The 13,728-nt window shown below is 41.3% G+C and overlaps 2 protein-coding genes across 3 annotated transcripts in view; one reads left to right on the top strand and one right to left on the bottom strand.

The window, feature by feature from the left end:
* The first annotated feature begins 1,138 nt into the window (after positions 1 to 1,138).
* tacc3 (transforming, acidic coiled-coil containing protein 3) lies at positions 1,139 to 8,506 on the top strand. 2 transcript variants are annotated; one of them, XM_051381202.1, is made up of 17 exons: positions 1,139 to 1,268; positions 3,272 to 3,437; positions 3,884 to 4,011; positions 4,096 to 4,142; positions 4,246 to 5,401; positions 5,507 to 5,549; positions 5,679 to 5,781; positions 5,976 to 6,034; positions 6,128 to 6,258; positions 6,425 to 6,494; positions 6,601 to 6,729; positions 7,310 to 7,377; positions 7,471 to 7,514; positions 7,621 to 7,781; positions 7,885 to 7,991; positions 8,068 to 8,188; positions 8,291 to 8,506. In XM_051381202.1, exons 2-17 carry the CDS (start codon positions 3,273 to 3,275, stop codon positions 8,354 to 8,356), a joined length of 2,598 nt encoding a protein of 865 aa, XP_051237162.1. In that variant the 5' UTR covers positions 1,139 to 1,268; position 3,272; the 3' UTR covers positions 8,357 to 8,506. The 2 variants fall into 2 exon arrangements, with proteins under 2 accessions (XP_051237162.1, XP_051237159.1); XM_051381199.1 differs by having other exon boundaries at positions 5,643 to 5,781.
* An 820-nt stretch (positions 8,507 to 9,326) lies between these two features.
* The window catches only part of LOC127352668 (fibroblast growth factor receptor-like 1), a 28,383-nt gene continuing 23,981 nt past the window's right edge, over positions 9,327 to 13,728 (bottom strand). The window contains exons 4-7 of the mRNA XM_051381238.1: positions 13,578 to 13,664; positions 12,862 to 13,146; positions 11,832 to 12,185; positions 9,327 to 10,940 (exon numbers count right to left, since the gene is read on the bottom strand). Of these exons, the coding sequence (XP_051237198.1) occupies positions 10,498 to 10,940; positions 11,832 to 12,185; positions 12,862 to 13,146; positions 13,578 to 13,664 (1,169 nt within the window). The 3' untranslated portion in view covers positions 9,327 to 10,497. The remainder of the gene's footprint in view (positions 10,941 to 11,831; positions 12,186 to 12,861; positions 13,147 to 13,577; positions 13,665 to 13,728) is intronic.

The following is a 13,728-nucleotide window of genomic DNA, read 5'->3' as shown; positions in this document are numbered from 1 at the left end:
TGTCAATGTTAGACACCTAATCTCAAGTTCAACATTTTTTGTGCAGTTACAAACCTCACATTTATCAGTTCCTTTCTTGGTCATAATTAAAGTGTCAGCTATACCTCTTCTTCTTGTTTTTTATGATCATAGTGAAATGTGCATACTGGCTTTATTTAGTTGTATTTACTCAATGTCTGTGCCCTCTTGAAGATAATTAAATATAAACCCCTTTATACTTCCTGTTTATCCCCAAACCTTTGATAAGTCACACAGACTCGATTAGCCTGTACATAAGAATTTACAGATAGGACTGTGATCTAAACTAGTGGTTCCCAACCTTTTTCTTTAAGAGACCCCTTTTCTGTCAGTGAGTAAACTCACTACCCCTGACGGTGGTCAAAGAGGTTTGAAACGCTGGGCTATAGGAGCCTTTAACTATAGAAACACTAGTTTATATGCATTATACCAAATGTTGAAAAACTTCACTCTTGAGGCCATCTTTACTACTGACTGGTTATTAAAATGTCTACTGTATCATATAATATCCACGAAGACACTGCAATAGCACTGTACACTGTAATATACAGAAGAGCACAGTATGGTTAAAAGTTAAAATAAAAACTATTACCATCAAGAATATTACGAGCTAAGCTAAATCAAATGCAGGATTAAATCCAAACTGAGGCTGTAATACACTTCCTGTTTTTGTCTCTTTGAAGCCACAAATTTAAATTTGTTTTGGTCCTTTCTCTAGTGCTCGTGACAACGGGAGAAATCTCCCAGCCTCACTTCCCACTTCGCTCAATCCAAATTACTGTTGTTTTGACACCCTCAGAGTAATCAAGTTTGTATATGTACTCAATAAGATGATCAATTTAGTATCCTGTTATATATAAAGTGTTATTATTCAGGTCCTGGTCGCAATTAAAAACCAGGGTCGAAAAAAAGGATTTTCTCATGGTTACGTGTAGGTGAGTTTTCAGTCGTGGAAAGCATCATCTTGTCATCGCTACTATCTTTGATATTGGCCCTTTGGGCGCAGTCGTCGATTGGATCATATCTGCTCTTTGGCCTGATTGGCTGCCTAACCAGGAAGCGCGTTGCCTTTGAATGTTTCTGGCGATTTTATTGGTGCGTTTCAAGACTTTTAAATTCCAAACGGTTGTCACCCATACAAGGCGAGGGAGGGTTTTTTTTCAAAATCACATCATTACTTCTTGGTCACCCTGCAATTGAATGCTTTAACGAAAGACGTTATCCTTTCGGCCAACTGCATCTGTTTCGAGGTACGTGTTGAATATAGGATGATAATATAGGAGCTTACGCCTCTCCCTGTTGTCTGTTCGAAGAAAAGTGATCTTAAGTTTTTAAGTTTTCCTCCACTTTATGTCAACTTAAACGTTAACAGTTAACTTAGCTTAACTAGCGTAGCCTTTGTTGTTAATGTAATGTCAACGCTAGTTATGTTAATGGTAGTCTAACTTAGCTGAACAGGGTGTCGACATTTGTTTGACTTTCATGACAAACGCCTCACTAACGTTAATTTAACGGTAACTTAGCTGTTTCTGTTGAGTAGACAATACACGTTGAGTATTTTCCCCTCTGATGGTGGTGTATGCTAACACATCAGGAGCAGGGACTAACGGATCAATGGAAAACGTTGGCAGCGTTGGTCCCAAGACACCATTAAGACAAAGATGTTGTTCATTAACGATTTGTGTGGACGTGTAAGGGGATATCTTGGGATTCATTCTGGTCTCGGCCTTCAGTATCAGCGACTGCAGAAGCATCATAGTCCTTTTTCATGTCAGGGATCCTCACTATAGACCAGACTCTCAGTTTGAGAGGAATCGAGTAATTTTACTCAAGGTTTCAAGATGATACAATCTTCATAGTGAATTAATGATCAACCTGGGATCACTATAAATTGTTGTCAATAAAAACAGCCAACCACATTTCTTCCCTTGGTTTTTTTTTAAACTTAAATTGATAAAAGTTAAAATATTCTAAAATATCCATGTCCTTATATTGCTGGGAATCCCCTACAACCCACACAACGACCCCTGTTGGTCCCCAGACCTCAGTTTGAAAACCACTGCCTTAGGCAACTGTTTACAGACGTTAATACCTTAGCACATGTTTTAAAGTTTGTCATAGCTGATATTTATATACTTGCTACTCAAATACTAAAAATCCAAAGTTGACTCTAGGTCGCCAAATATTTATTATCATCAAAATATTTCATAGCCCAACATAAGTTGGAGCAAATTAAAACTCAAAGTCAGCTGGGACTCATTCAACCATTCCAAGTCTTTGGAAATGTTTCACTCACTTAAGGTGATTTCACCAATAATGACCTTTTTCACAGCAGACATTTTGAAATGTTATTGTATGAAATAAACAGGGCATTCATTACATTAACAATGGCTACATAAAATTAGGTTTTGTGCATTCTCGCTCACTAGCATAGTTTATTGGGACCCTTGATGAAAAAGAGTCCTTGTTAATGTAACTAGTTACACCTTTGTTCGGACAAGTCTACAGGTCTATAGTCTCATAAGGGCTGACAGATCAGGTTCAAGTCATTCACTTGTGCATTTTGTCTTTTACATTAAACCATAACCTAAATAATACTCCTTTCAAAGCTGTAATATCAATTATATTAATAAATCAAATATATTGCTTATTACATGATGCTGTTTTGGCTGATTTATATTAACAACAGTGACATACTAAATAAATAACTTGTTAGTGCTCTCTGGTGGACAAACTATGTAATGGAAGCACTGTTACTTCAGTCATGATTGCAGTGCTGTACTTCAGTTGTTACTTATTGGTCAACATATAAACTAGTCTGGTACCAACATATATCTGCAATAAGCTAATACTGGCTGAAAGATTGGCCTAGTCCACAGCAACATTGCCGGTCTAGCTTCAACCTAGTTGTTTTTTTAAATAATTTCTTTGGACACAAATGGTTCAGTTTTTCAACCTGCAAAACCTTTTGTTTATCTAGAGAAGGAGTTTATTACACCAATAAAAATCTTCTGTATTCCTGTTTTTAAATCAAGATTTACCAATATAAGTAAATTCACATTTGTCTTGATTCTGCTGTTAACTTTACATGTCATCTTTCTCTATGTAGATAATGTTTTTGAATATATCAGTTACCCCCCCCCGACCAACAGTGCCTTATCAACCAGGTGCAGCTTTTAGGATGACTCCTCCCTCAGAGTATAGTTGGGTCATTTCAGCCCTGTAACGTACGTCTGTTTCTCTGCTTTTACAGGATGAGTTCAGTTGATGTGAATGATGAGAATCGTGGGGTCTGCCCGGGAGGAAAGCAGAACAGCTCAATTAACGACATTTTTGCCCTGGATCAGCCAACTGGGAGGCCCTCCATCCTGCGCCAGACAGAGAACCTGCCCAGCAAGACTGTGCCAAAGGGGGCAAAGGTACAGAATCAGTTTACTTTTTTAGATGTTTTGTCCCCCTTCTCCTCTGGATTCTTTTCACACACACTGTATTGACACCAGGCTGAACATTATAAACTTATAAATGTCGCCAAGCTAAGCCTATATCTACCTTGAATTGGTATAGTGCGATTGATAGTTTTGTTAAACCTGGACAACTTTATATATTTGATTCTTTGACCATATGAGGTTTGACCATCCCCAATTAATCTGCAGCATATATCTGTACAACTTTAAACCAACAGTAATGAAAAAACAAAAACAGAACACTTGTACACCTTGGTCGACAAGGATAGTTTCAGGCATGTTTCTAGTACAAAATGTGTATACTAACTTTTGTTACACATAAATGTGGTGAAAATAAATTTTGTATTCAGGTAACTTGACTAACTTACATTTACTCTACTGATCAAATCACTTGTATGCAGGTTTGTTTTCAGACTCCAAGAAGAGACCCTCAGACTAAAAGAATTCTATCTCCCTCGAAGTCTGTCAAGATGACAAGTGTGGACGAATGTACAAAAGCAATGGAGACCTTAAATTTGGATAAGGCGAAGTAAGCAACATTTCTCTTACTGCAACAAGCCTCCAGTGAAATAGCTGATCAATTTAAGCAAGAGAGTCTGCTTTGTTTTTACAGGACTTTACCACAAGATGCCACTGAGCTGCCAGATGAGCCCAAACAAGGTAATTTGTTAACAACATTACAGACCCATTTCCTGATTGTCTGATTGCTGAAAAATGTCTGATTGCTGAAAAATAGATGTTAATCTTCTTGAATTTTCCACAGAAGGGTCATCTTATCCTGATGACGACATGCCGATACAAAGCAAGGGAGGCTATCAGCTGGATTTTGAAAACCTCGAGGCTATAAATCCGTTTCAGGGGTCTAATAAGATGATGCTCTCTCCTGCGAGGCCTGCAGTTGAAATCCCCCCTGCGAGGCCTGCAGTTGAAATCCCTCCTGCAGATCAAGCTGAGTCTCAGCACACACAACAAGAGAATATCTTGGCAGAGCCTACCAAAAAAGAATCTGCACTAGATGAAACGCTTCCATTTACCCCGTCTGTGGAAAACTCGCTGGTTGACATCTCCACCGACATCAGCTCCACAGACAGCAGTGTGGTCACGATGATGAAGGTCCCAGAAGTCGAGGACCAAGATTTGTGCACTGCCACACCTGATGAAAAGCAACCTGCCCAAATGTCTACAAGTGTTGATGAAGGCAAAGTATCAGGCAGTTTTGTGGAAGACGCTCCATTGCCAGTGAAAGGTTCTTACACCTTGGATTTTGACGACCTTGATGCAATCAATCCTTTCCAAACCGGTGGCTCTAAAATTCAGAATTCCCCTGTCCTCGGGAGAAAGGTGCCTGACAATAATCCACCTGCTGAGGAGACGCAGATAAAGGAAAATAAGCCCACTAATGTTGTTGACATGCCCGAGGTGGGTCAAGAGGTGCCTGTTCAACCTGAGGTGAAACCCATAGCTACAGTGGCCCCAATCTCAGCCAATGCTGACAAACCTTCAGCTGCTGAATCCGTGTCCCAGCCAGTTGATGCCCCAATCAAGGAGGGACCGGTCAAGCTTGAGTTCAATTTCGATGACAGCGGTGAGGTCAGACAGAAACCACCACCCAAGAAATTTGGCAAAAGGCCACCTGGTCTAAAATCTAAAGTGGGAAAGCCCGTATCTGACGTCAAACCATCAAAAGAAATTCCAGCGAAGCCTGATGCCGGTGATGTTGCTGATGTTCCGGTTTCCAAAGGCTCTTACTCACTTGACTTTGACAAGTTTGACAACCCAAACTTCAATCCCTTTGGCACAAAAGCAAACATGAACAACTCTCCAAAGGGCAGCAACAAATCCAGCCCTGATCTCATGGAAGCAGACATTCCAGAGCAAACGGACAAGCCTGTGGAGAAGGAAGCCTTATCATCAGCAAGGTATGTTAACGTTTTATCTGTCTGTATCGAGCATTATTTGCAGTGGACACTCTTTTTAGCAACACTTAATTTAACTGAAAGTTTGTATGCTTTTGTCCCCTGTAGTGCTGAAGAGAGTGTCCCAGCTGCTGAACCCAACCCTGGAGCGGTAAGAGAAGTTTGATTTAATCCTAAAATCTTTTTTATTTAACTTTCCTTTGGTTGTGTGTTTTTCACAATAAATGTTATTGTGGGATGACAGAATGCTGAACACAATGCTCCCTCTGACCACCACAAGGGATTTCAACTTGAAGCTGAACATCCCATTGAGAGTCTTCCTGAGCAGAAGTCACAGACGGCCCTGTCAGAATTCAATGACGAGTTTGTTCCTGGAACCATGTGTAAGTAAACGTTGGCTATAACACTATTTTTGTCTAAATCCACAAGGTTTTTAGAGTTTGGTGTGTGATTGCATGGAAGTTAAATTACTTTTCCCCTTAAGAAATGCTTCATTGTGTATAGTAGGAATGTATTTGGTGAAGCATCATTAAATGGAAAGCTGATTTTGATGTTAACCTATGATCTTTATCTCCAGTCATGGCCAATGACTTTGACGGACAAATTGATTACCTCGAACAGTTTGGGTCCAGCAGTGTAAGTACTTACTTCATGCATGTCAAATAACTAAATCCTTTGATTGTCAATACATGACCTAAACTTATTTTTAAGTATTTTTCTTGTCTGCAGTTCAAGGAGTCGGCGTTAAGGAAACAGTCCTTGTACCTTAAATTTGACCCCCTCCTGAGAGAGAGTCCAAAGAAGTCTGCAGGCCCTGCTGCTCAGACCCACGTCCCTCGCCCCGGTGCCTTTGTTTCACAGTATGACGTACTTCTGTTTTCAGTTAGTCTGACGGCTCTTGCTGTCACTGGACGTTACAGCTAAATTTGTTCTGCTTTGGACATCCTGTACAACAAAATGAGATTTGTCTGAAACGTAACCACTTTGGCCACTTCACAAGTTTTTTTTTTTCCCACCCCAATTCAGGCTTGCAGCTCCTCAGATGAGAGATAAAGTGACTGCAAACAGACCACAACAAGATGATTTCACAGCACTAGTAAGCCACTCTGCAACCTGCAACAGTCTGTCCATTGTTGGAAACAACAGTCAATGCGTCCTTGCTACGTCTCCTAACTTTTTATTTTATTTACAATGTTATCTAGACTCCTCAAATCCTTGAGAGCCTCGTCCCTCCTTTCCACCAGCCAGCAAACACGGAGGATGCCATTATTGAAGTGCTGAAGTATAGTCAGAAAGACATGGATGCAGCCATCGCCATGGTCCAGGCAGAAGTATGTCCCGCTCAGTGTTTTGTGATTTGACATAAAACAGCAGTTGTTTCAAACGCTGAAACGTTTTTTCCCCCATTTTGAAGTCACTTTGTTTGGGTGTATGTGAATACAGTACTTTATTGTACAGACTGAACCAAGCACACTAGACCTTGTTGTTGGTTTCTTTGGTTTTCCAAACAATCCCTGGAGCAGTTTAATCTGATTCAACCACAGCGCATTCTGGAGTAAACACGAGCATCTAATATCAAAGGAATGTGTTTAACAGGCCATTGTCAATGATTGTTTAGCTTGCAGGGTTGTCAGTGTCAGCTGAATCTTCCATCATTTACCGAGATTAATATTTCATAAAAAGTGGGATAATCCTTTTGTTAAAGATGATCACACTAGGGACATTGTTTAGTTCAGTAGCAGTTGTGATGAACAGAAAAGCCCTACAATCAAATCAAACTAACACATAGATTTACATTTTGAAAAAGTAAACCCCCCTGTGTGTAGTGTGTAGGTTAACTTAAAGCTTTTCTAAATGACACTGATTAAACGTAGCTTCCAGAATAATTCAAGTGTGCATTTTCTCATATAGGCAAAGGAAAAAGAGGAGCAGTGGAGTGCAAAGTATAAAAAGCTTCTTGAAGATGGTCAGGAAATGAGGTGAGCTGTGTGTTGTTTGCGTTTTTTTTGTCATTTGAATTCAATTATATGAAAGTTTAGAGACATTTGACACATTTCTTTTTCCCCACACAGGAAAATAATTGCAGAATTTGAGCTCATGATTGCAAAAATGATGGGTAAGTCAATATAAATGATGTATATGTCACAGTCTTGAGGATTTCTAACGTAGTGGTGTCTTAACAAGAGCTCTTTTTAACTTGTTGTTTAACTTGTATTATTCAGCTGATCAAGAGAAGGAGAGGGAGGTGTCCCAGGCGAAGCTCAATGAGGCCCTACTGGAAAAGGAGCAAGTGTCCAGTGACCTGAACACCATGGAGAGATCTTTCTCTGACCTCTTCAAGAGACTGGAGAAGTACAAGGATGTTGTTGAGGGTTACAAAAAGGTTAGAAAACATGAGCACTTGCCCTGTTCTAAACCACAAATACTAGACGTAGGTAAACAAATCTGAAGCGGTTGTTAAAATGTTTTCTGTGCCTTTTCCCCAGAATGAAGAGACTCTGAAAGCTTGCGCTCAGGACTATCTCGCCAGGATCAAAAAGGAGGAGCAGCGCTACCAGACCCTTAAAGCCCACGCTGAGGAGAAAATTGGCCAGTAAGAAAGCTGACTGTTGTGTAAACAGTGTAAATTGCCAGACTCGCAGTTTCTGACACTTATTGTTCATCTGCAGTGCAAATGAAGAAATTGCTGAGGTGCGGTCCAAGAACAAGGCTGAGATATCTGCACTTCAAGCCCAGCTGCGGCGGGAGCAGCTGAAGGTACAGTCACTGGAGAAGAGCTTGGACCAGAAGGTGAGTGAAAATAATACAATAAATAATACATTAGATGGTGTGTATTTGTAGCGGTCTTGATGATCTTAATAATTTTTTTATTTCCCTGATTTTATTTTACAGGAGAAGGAGGCTGAAGAGCTCACCAAACTTTGTGATGAACTTATCACCAAAGTCCAGAAGGGTTGAGCTCATTTGTAAATACTGTTTACTTTAATTGTTTTTTCTGTTTTTCTTTATTGTTCGTTTCCTGATCCTCTTCTTGTGTAGACTGTTGTTTGTCTTTGTTAATGTTCTTATAATACTGTAAAAAGTTAATAAAGATGATTTACAAGTTAACCAGTGTGATAATTATTACTCTAATAGTTTGAAGTTATTTCAATTTTGGCATGATTACTAACCACTAGGGGGCAGTGTTCTTCTTCATAATGTATTGAATTTTGTCATCTGGGTTTTGGATTTGAAGCATTATTTATGGATAAAGAAGTAACACCGTAGTTTTGAAGTCTAAATCTAGAATCTAGAATTTGTACTTTGTACAAGCTGTTCAATATACTCACCCCTCATCTGTCTGGAGCCAAAGCTCATCTCCATCCTGCAATGCTTACAACAAAACAAGAGCTCACCTGACACAATGCTCCCCTTCTTTCCTGAGCAATCACAGGGTCCTGTCACATCACTCCCAGAGCAGGACAATGCACTTCCTAAACGGTGAAAGGAAATCCTACCTAGATTGGAGCTGAATGAGGTGGTAGTGCGGACCAGGGGGGGAGGTGGAGGAGGGAGTCAATTCACTTTAAATGTGGAGGGGGGGTGGAGATGCTGGTCACTCGGTGTAGTCTTGCAGGGGCCATCACTCATCTAAAAAGGGACTGTGAGACTGCTCTTGTGTCTGTGTGGTATCTATTCAGTCATTCATCCCAGCAACTTCTGTCCCTCTGCTGGCTGCCCTCTGTGTCACCCTCAGCAGACACTTCAACTTGCTCAAAGAAAGAGAAAGCTGACCTGTCTGTACCCAGCCCTTATGTTTTAGGACGGGTAACCGCCACCGGTATTGTTATCTGATTCACAAGGGCTTTTACGCCAAGAACAAACTACTGTCAGACAGATATTCATGAGTTGAACAAATACATTCATCTTCGTGAAGCATGTAACTTAATTCCTTTTAGGTCATTTAATCAAAACTGCCAAACCATCACACTTTAGATGATTTAGTTTTTGAGCTTGAACAGAGTACATCATACAAGATTGTCAAATATAACCAATTACATACAGAAATACCTAAATATTGGCATGAACTAAATGTGATTAAACTGGGTGACAAAGTACTCAAAATGTACTATACACGACAACAATAGTATACTTTAATAACATTACATAGATATGTAAAACGCCTTATTCTGAAAAATAAACTTTGATACATTTTTTTAGCAAAATAAATTAAATATTCATGACTCAATCTGATTTTAAATGACTACAGCTTCATAAACTGTGGTTGGATAATGTCATCCTCTGCTGGTTTACCTCAACATGCTACTGACTGATGATGGGAACCTAACAAAAAAAAATGTTAAAAGTTAATGAAGACCAATTCAGATAACATGGAAACACAATTCTTCCATCCCTTGCAGTCTTAGGCAAGGTTTGCATGCCATAAAAAGGATATAAAAACTTACCAGTCTACTATCTATGTCACTTTTAACGGAGGACAAAGTGAGGGATGGAGAAAGGTAACGTAAAGGATAGTGGTCAGCATTCCAAACATTATGCATCTTTAACAAACAAAAGGACTACCTGAGTAGGAGCATAAAACCAGCCCCCTTTGTAAATCTTGAGTACCATTTTTTCTTCATTACCAGGCAGAACACACAAAGCTTCTGCGCTCCAACAGCTGAATAAGTGAAAGGTAAAACCCGACCTCCACTTTCTGCTACACCTCAAGTAGGAAAATGCAAAATTCAACTGCTGAGGAAGAACTTTCAGCTGGCCTGAATAGCTGCTATTAAACTCACACGCTGCAAAAAAAAAAAAGAGTCCTTGTCCTTTTTGTATTAAGTGCACAACAAGGATTCATGGATTTTAGTGGTGTGAGGATCTGACAGGTAAAAAATGAGCACCAAATATGGAAGTTTGGATGTAAAAACACAAGGTGTGTATTACTGGCCACTGTTTTTTTTCCCCACATGCACACTCTTCCCAGAAATCTCCAGCTATGAGAGAAAAAGAGTAATGTCAGGTGAATGTCGCTCAGGAGCTGCTGTTCAGGTCCACAGCTCATCGTCCCTCTGAGATACTGGAGCAGTGTCAGTGGGAGATATTTGGCACTGAGGCTAACACTGAAAATGAATGTGTTGATGCTGATGTACTTTCCCGTCCACGTGGGAGTGAGTGTGTGTGTGAATGTCAGTGTAGATCTTGGGGTAGATTTTAGGGGGGATTGTTGGTGCTCCCTGGGTGAGGAGGAGTTGTTGCTGTGCCAGGTACTCCTCGTAGTTCATGGAGCTCATGCAGTCTTTCTCTGGGCTGGAGGAGCTGGAGGATGGAGCCACGCAGCCCCGGTCCCGCTCTCGATACGGCAGTCGGTGGGAGCTCTGCAGTACCTGTGCAGCCGCCGCTGGAGCGCTGGGAGGGGGACAGTGTTTTCTGCTCTGGCAGAACCACAGCAGCACTGTGCCAAAGATGAACACTATTCCAGCAGGGATGCCAATGATGACAGGCCAGGGGAGGGAGCTGGAGGTTGGCGAGAACATGGGCGTGATGGGAGGCTTCGTGTCTGCAAAAGAAGGGGGCCAAAATAAAATCAAAACAAGTTTCCAACTCTGTTGCCAAGAGCTTGTTTAAATACACAGGTGAAGTGCTTGAGGCCTAAAATAAATGATCATTTTCACTATAAATGAATCAGCTGATTAATTTTGGATTCAGCATCTAGTCAATAAAATGTCTGAACGACAGCCCGAAGATGTTTTAATCATTCAGTCTTCTCATATACGACCATCTGTTATCTTACGTTGTGGGATGGAAACCAACCAAATTCCATCCACTGAGGAAGACCGTGAGACGCCACTGACAGCTCTGCAATAAGCTTAAGTGAAATATGTTTGATTTACACTGATATAAAACCTCAAATTTGTAAATGTTTGGCAGATTTTTTCATCAAAATCGATCAAAACTTTTCTCTTTTTAATTAATGAATTGGTTTATCATTTCAATTCTCGAATACTGACTCCTTCATTGATTTCCTTCAGTTTAAGTGCAGAGAAGCTAAAGCAAAAAACTAAAACCCCTAAAAAACAAGCTAATGTCTCTAGTCAGGTTGATGGATGATACATATTTGGTGGAGAATAACACAAGTCCAAAACATATCAAAACTGACATAAAACAACAAAACATTTGTGCTAGTTAAGATTGCTTTGTTGTCATCAGTCCTCTTTACTTTTCCCTGACATGTATGCAGTATCGCTTTCATTTCAGTTAAACATTCCTCTGATTTTATTGTGTTTCGTGCACTAATGCAGATTCCTAAAAATAAACAACCGCATAAAATACACAAACTGATAGCACAGATCCTCGTCCAAGCTGCTGATTTGTTGCTCTGCAGTACGCTTAGTCACATCCTGCTGCTGTAGCGGTGCGACATAGTAAACACACATTCGCCAGCCCTCACCTGGCAGCACAGTGAGGAAGGCGCTGCGGAAGCTGTAGCCCATGGTGTTGGCGCCTAAGCAGATGTACATGCCAGCGTCCTCCTCTTTGGCACGGGTAATGAGCAGCTTGTTGAGGTAGGAGCCGTCGGGTCGTGACCACACCTCCCCCGTGGGCAGAACCACAAATCGGTGGTCTCCCACCTCGATGGTGGAGTTGTAGCGGCTTTCCTCGTTAGACTCCACGCGTTTGAGCCACTGGATGACCGGCTTGACGTCGCTCCTCACTTTGCACTGGAACGACGTGGTGCCTCCGTAATCCACCGTTGTGTTGACTGGGTGAGTGCCCGTCAAAATAGGCTTAGAGTTTGTCCTCTCTGCATAAAAACACAGGTGAAAACTGTCACACAGGCATCTTTTGACATGACAGCCCTTCTGTGGATAGAAGAGGTCTTAGTTGTCCATACCATTATTAGCCTCCGGCTTAGAACTTATAATTGACAGAGAGGGAGGAATACCACATGTAACACAAGAAGTATGTGTGATTAGTTTCCTCTCTTTCTTTGCTCCTGGTTGTACAGCACACATTTCTCATGGGGGGGGGGCAGTGGGTCTGGCAGACAGCTGGGCTTTAATCAGCTCCAGATTGGGTGGAGGGTCTCCGAGTTGAACAGCCTCTTTCTCTCCCTCTCTCCCCCCTGTGCAAACACCAGGGCACAAGCCCTCACTCTCAAGCCTGCTTCCTCAATATGCTTCTCATATACATGATTACACAAGCACATTCATCCATGCAGCAAGGATATGAATAAGACCTGCTGATCGCAATCAGACGTCAGGAGTAGGTAGATCAGAGAGAGAGAGATTTTTTTTTAAAGGTTACAGTTCCTATGCTTTTTAAATTTCCTGCCGCAATGTACAAAAGATCACGAAATGATCCATGCAAACAGCAGTAATCATTTTAATTAATTACCGTTGCCTCATCTGTTAACATTGATATTTCCAGGTGAATATGTTTGGTATGCGTACAGCTCAGCCTCTCTGTGGGATACTTACGTATGACCTCGACTTTATAAGTGGCGTTGATTTCCCCTGCCCGATTGGAGACTCTGCAGGTGTATCTGCCGCTGTGCTCTGGCGTCAGGTTCTTCAGACTCAGAGTCCACTTCTTCTGACGGCCCTCGCCGACCTCCTGCTCCGTCAGCGGCCTGTCGTCCTTCAGCCACACGATGTCCGGTCGAGGATTTCCACTGGCCATGCATTTGAGCCGCACCGAGCTGCCAACGGGACGAGCTATCACCCTTTTTCTCATCTTAGCGGGCTGGGTGAAGCGGGGACGCACTTTAGGGGAGAGAAGAAGAAACATATAGTAACTTATCAGACTGGACCTTGATCTACAAATCATATATACAGTTCAAATGCATCCTGTAATGTTTTACATTATAAGATGTTTTTGTTTTTCTTTCTGTTCCAGACACCAGTTGATGTTTATTCATTTCTGTATGGCATGAAAATCAAATGGCAGAGTACTGTAACTTGTTTAAGTCTGTATTTGTCTAAGGTGCAGTTTCAAAGTAATGCAGGGGCCCAATGAGTACCCGGGGGTGAAATACATCCAAAAATCTAAAAACAGCAGCGTGGTTTGAATATGTTTAGCCGTGATGTAAAGTGAATGTGATTGTTTTAGTAAATAGGATAAAACTTGCAGAAACACTGTTATGGTCCTTTAATTTACCACTGCATCACTGAAAGCACTCCAGCAGAGCTCTTACCATATTTTTCTGACAAGCCATCGGCGCCCGGGCCAGACTCCGCTCTATCGGCTGCTCCTGGTCCAGTTTTATCAGAACCTGAGTCGTCTATTAACACAGCAGAGCAACAGTTGTCAACAGTGGAAGATAAAGGAAATCTTGCAGCAGAGAA

Source organism: Dicentrarchus labrax, unplaced genomic scaffold (assembly GCF_905237075.1).
Source record: "Dicentrarchus labrax unplaced genomic scaffold, dlabrax2021, whole genome shotgun sequence".
In the NCBI taxonomy this organism is placed as follows: domain Eukaryota; kingdom Metazoa; phylum Chordata; class Actinopteri; family Moronidae; genus Dicentrarchus; species Dicentrarchus labrax.
The sequence above is the reverse complement of the archived record's forward strand: the minus strand, read 5'-3'. Positions and strand labels throughout refer to the sequence as shown.

Bases quoted from the DNA above. Each gene is read 5' to 3' on its own strand.
- tacc3 (XM_051381199.1), top strand. From the start codon at position 3,273: ATGAGTTCAGTTGATGTGAATGATGAGAATCGTGGGGTCTGCCCGGGA. The intron at 6,259-6,424 runs GTATGACGTACT...ACCCCAATTCAG, and splicing joins CCCGGTGCCTTTGTTTCACA to GCTTGCAGCTCCTCAGATGA. The intron at 7,515-7,620 runs GTAAGTCAATAT...TGTATTATTCAG, and splicing joins CATGATTGCAAAAATGATGG to CTGATCAAGAGAAGGAGAGG.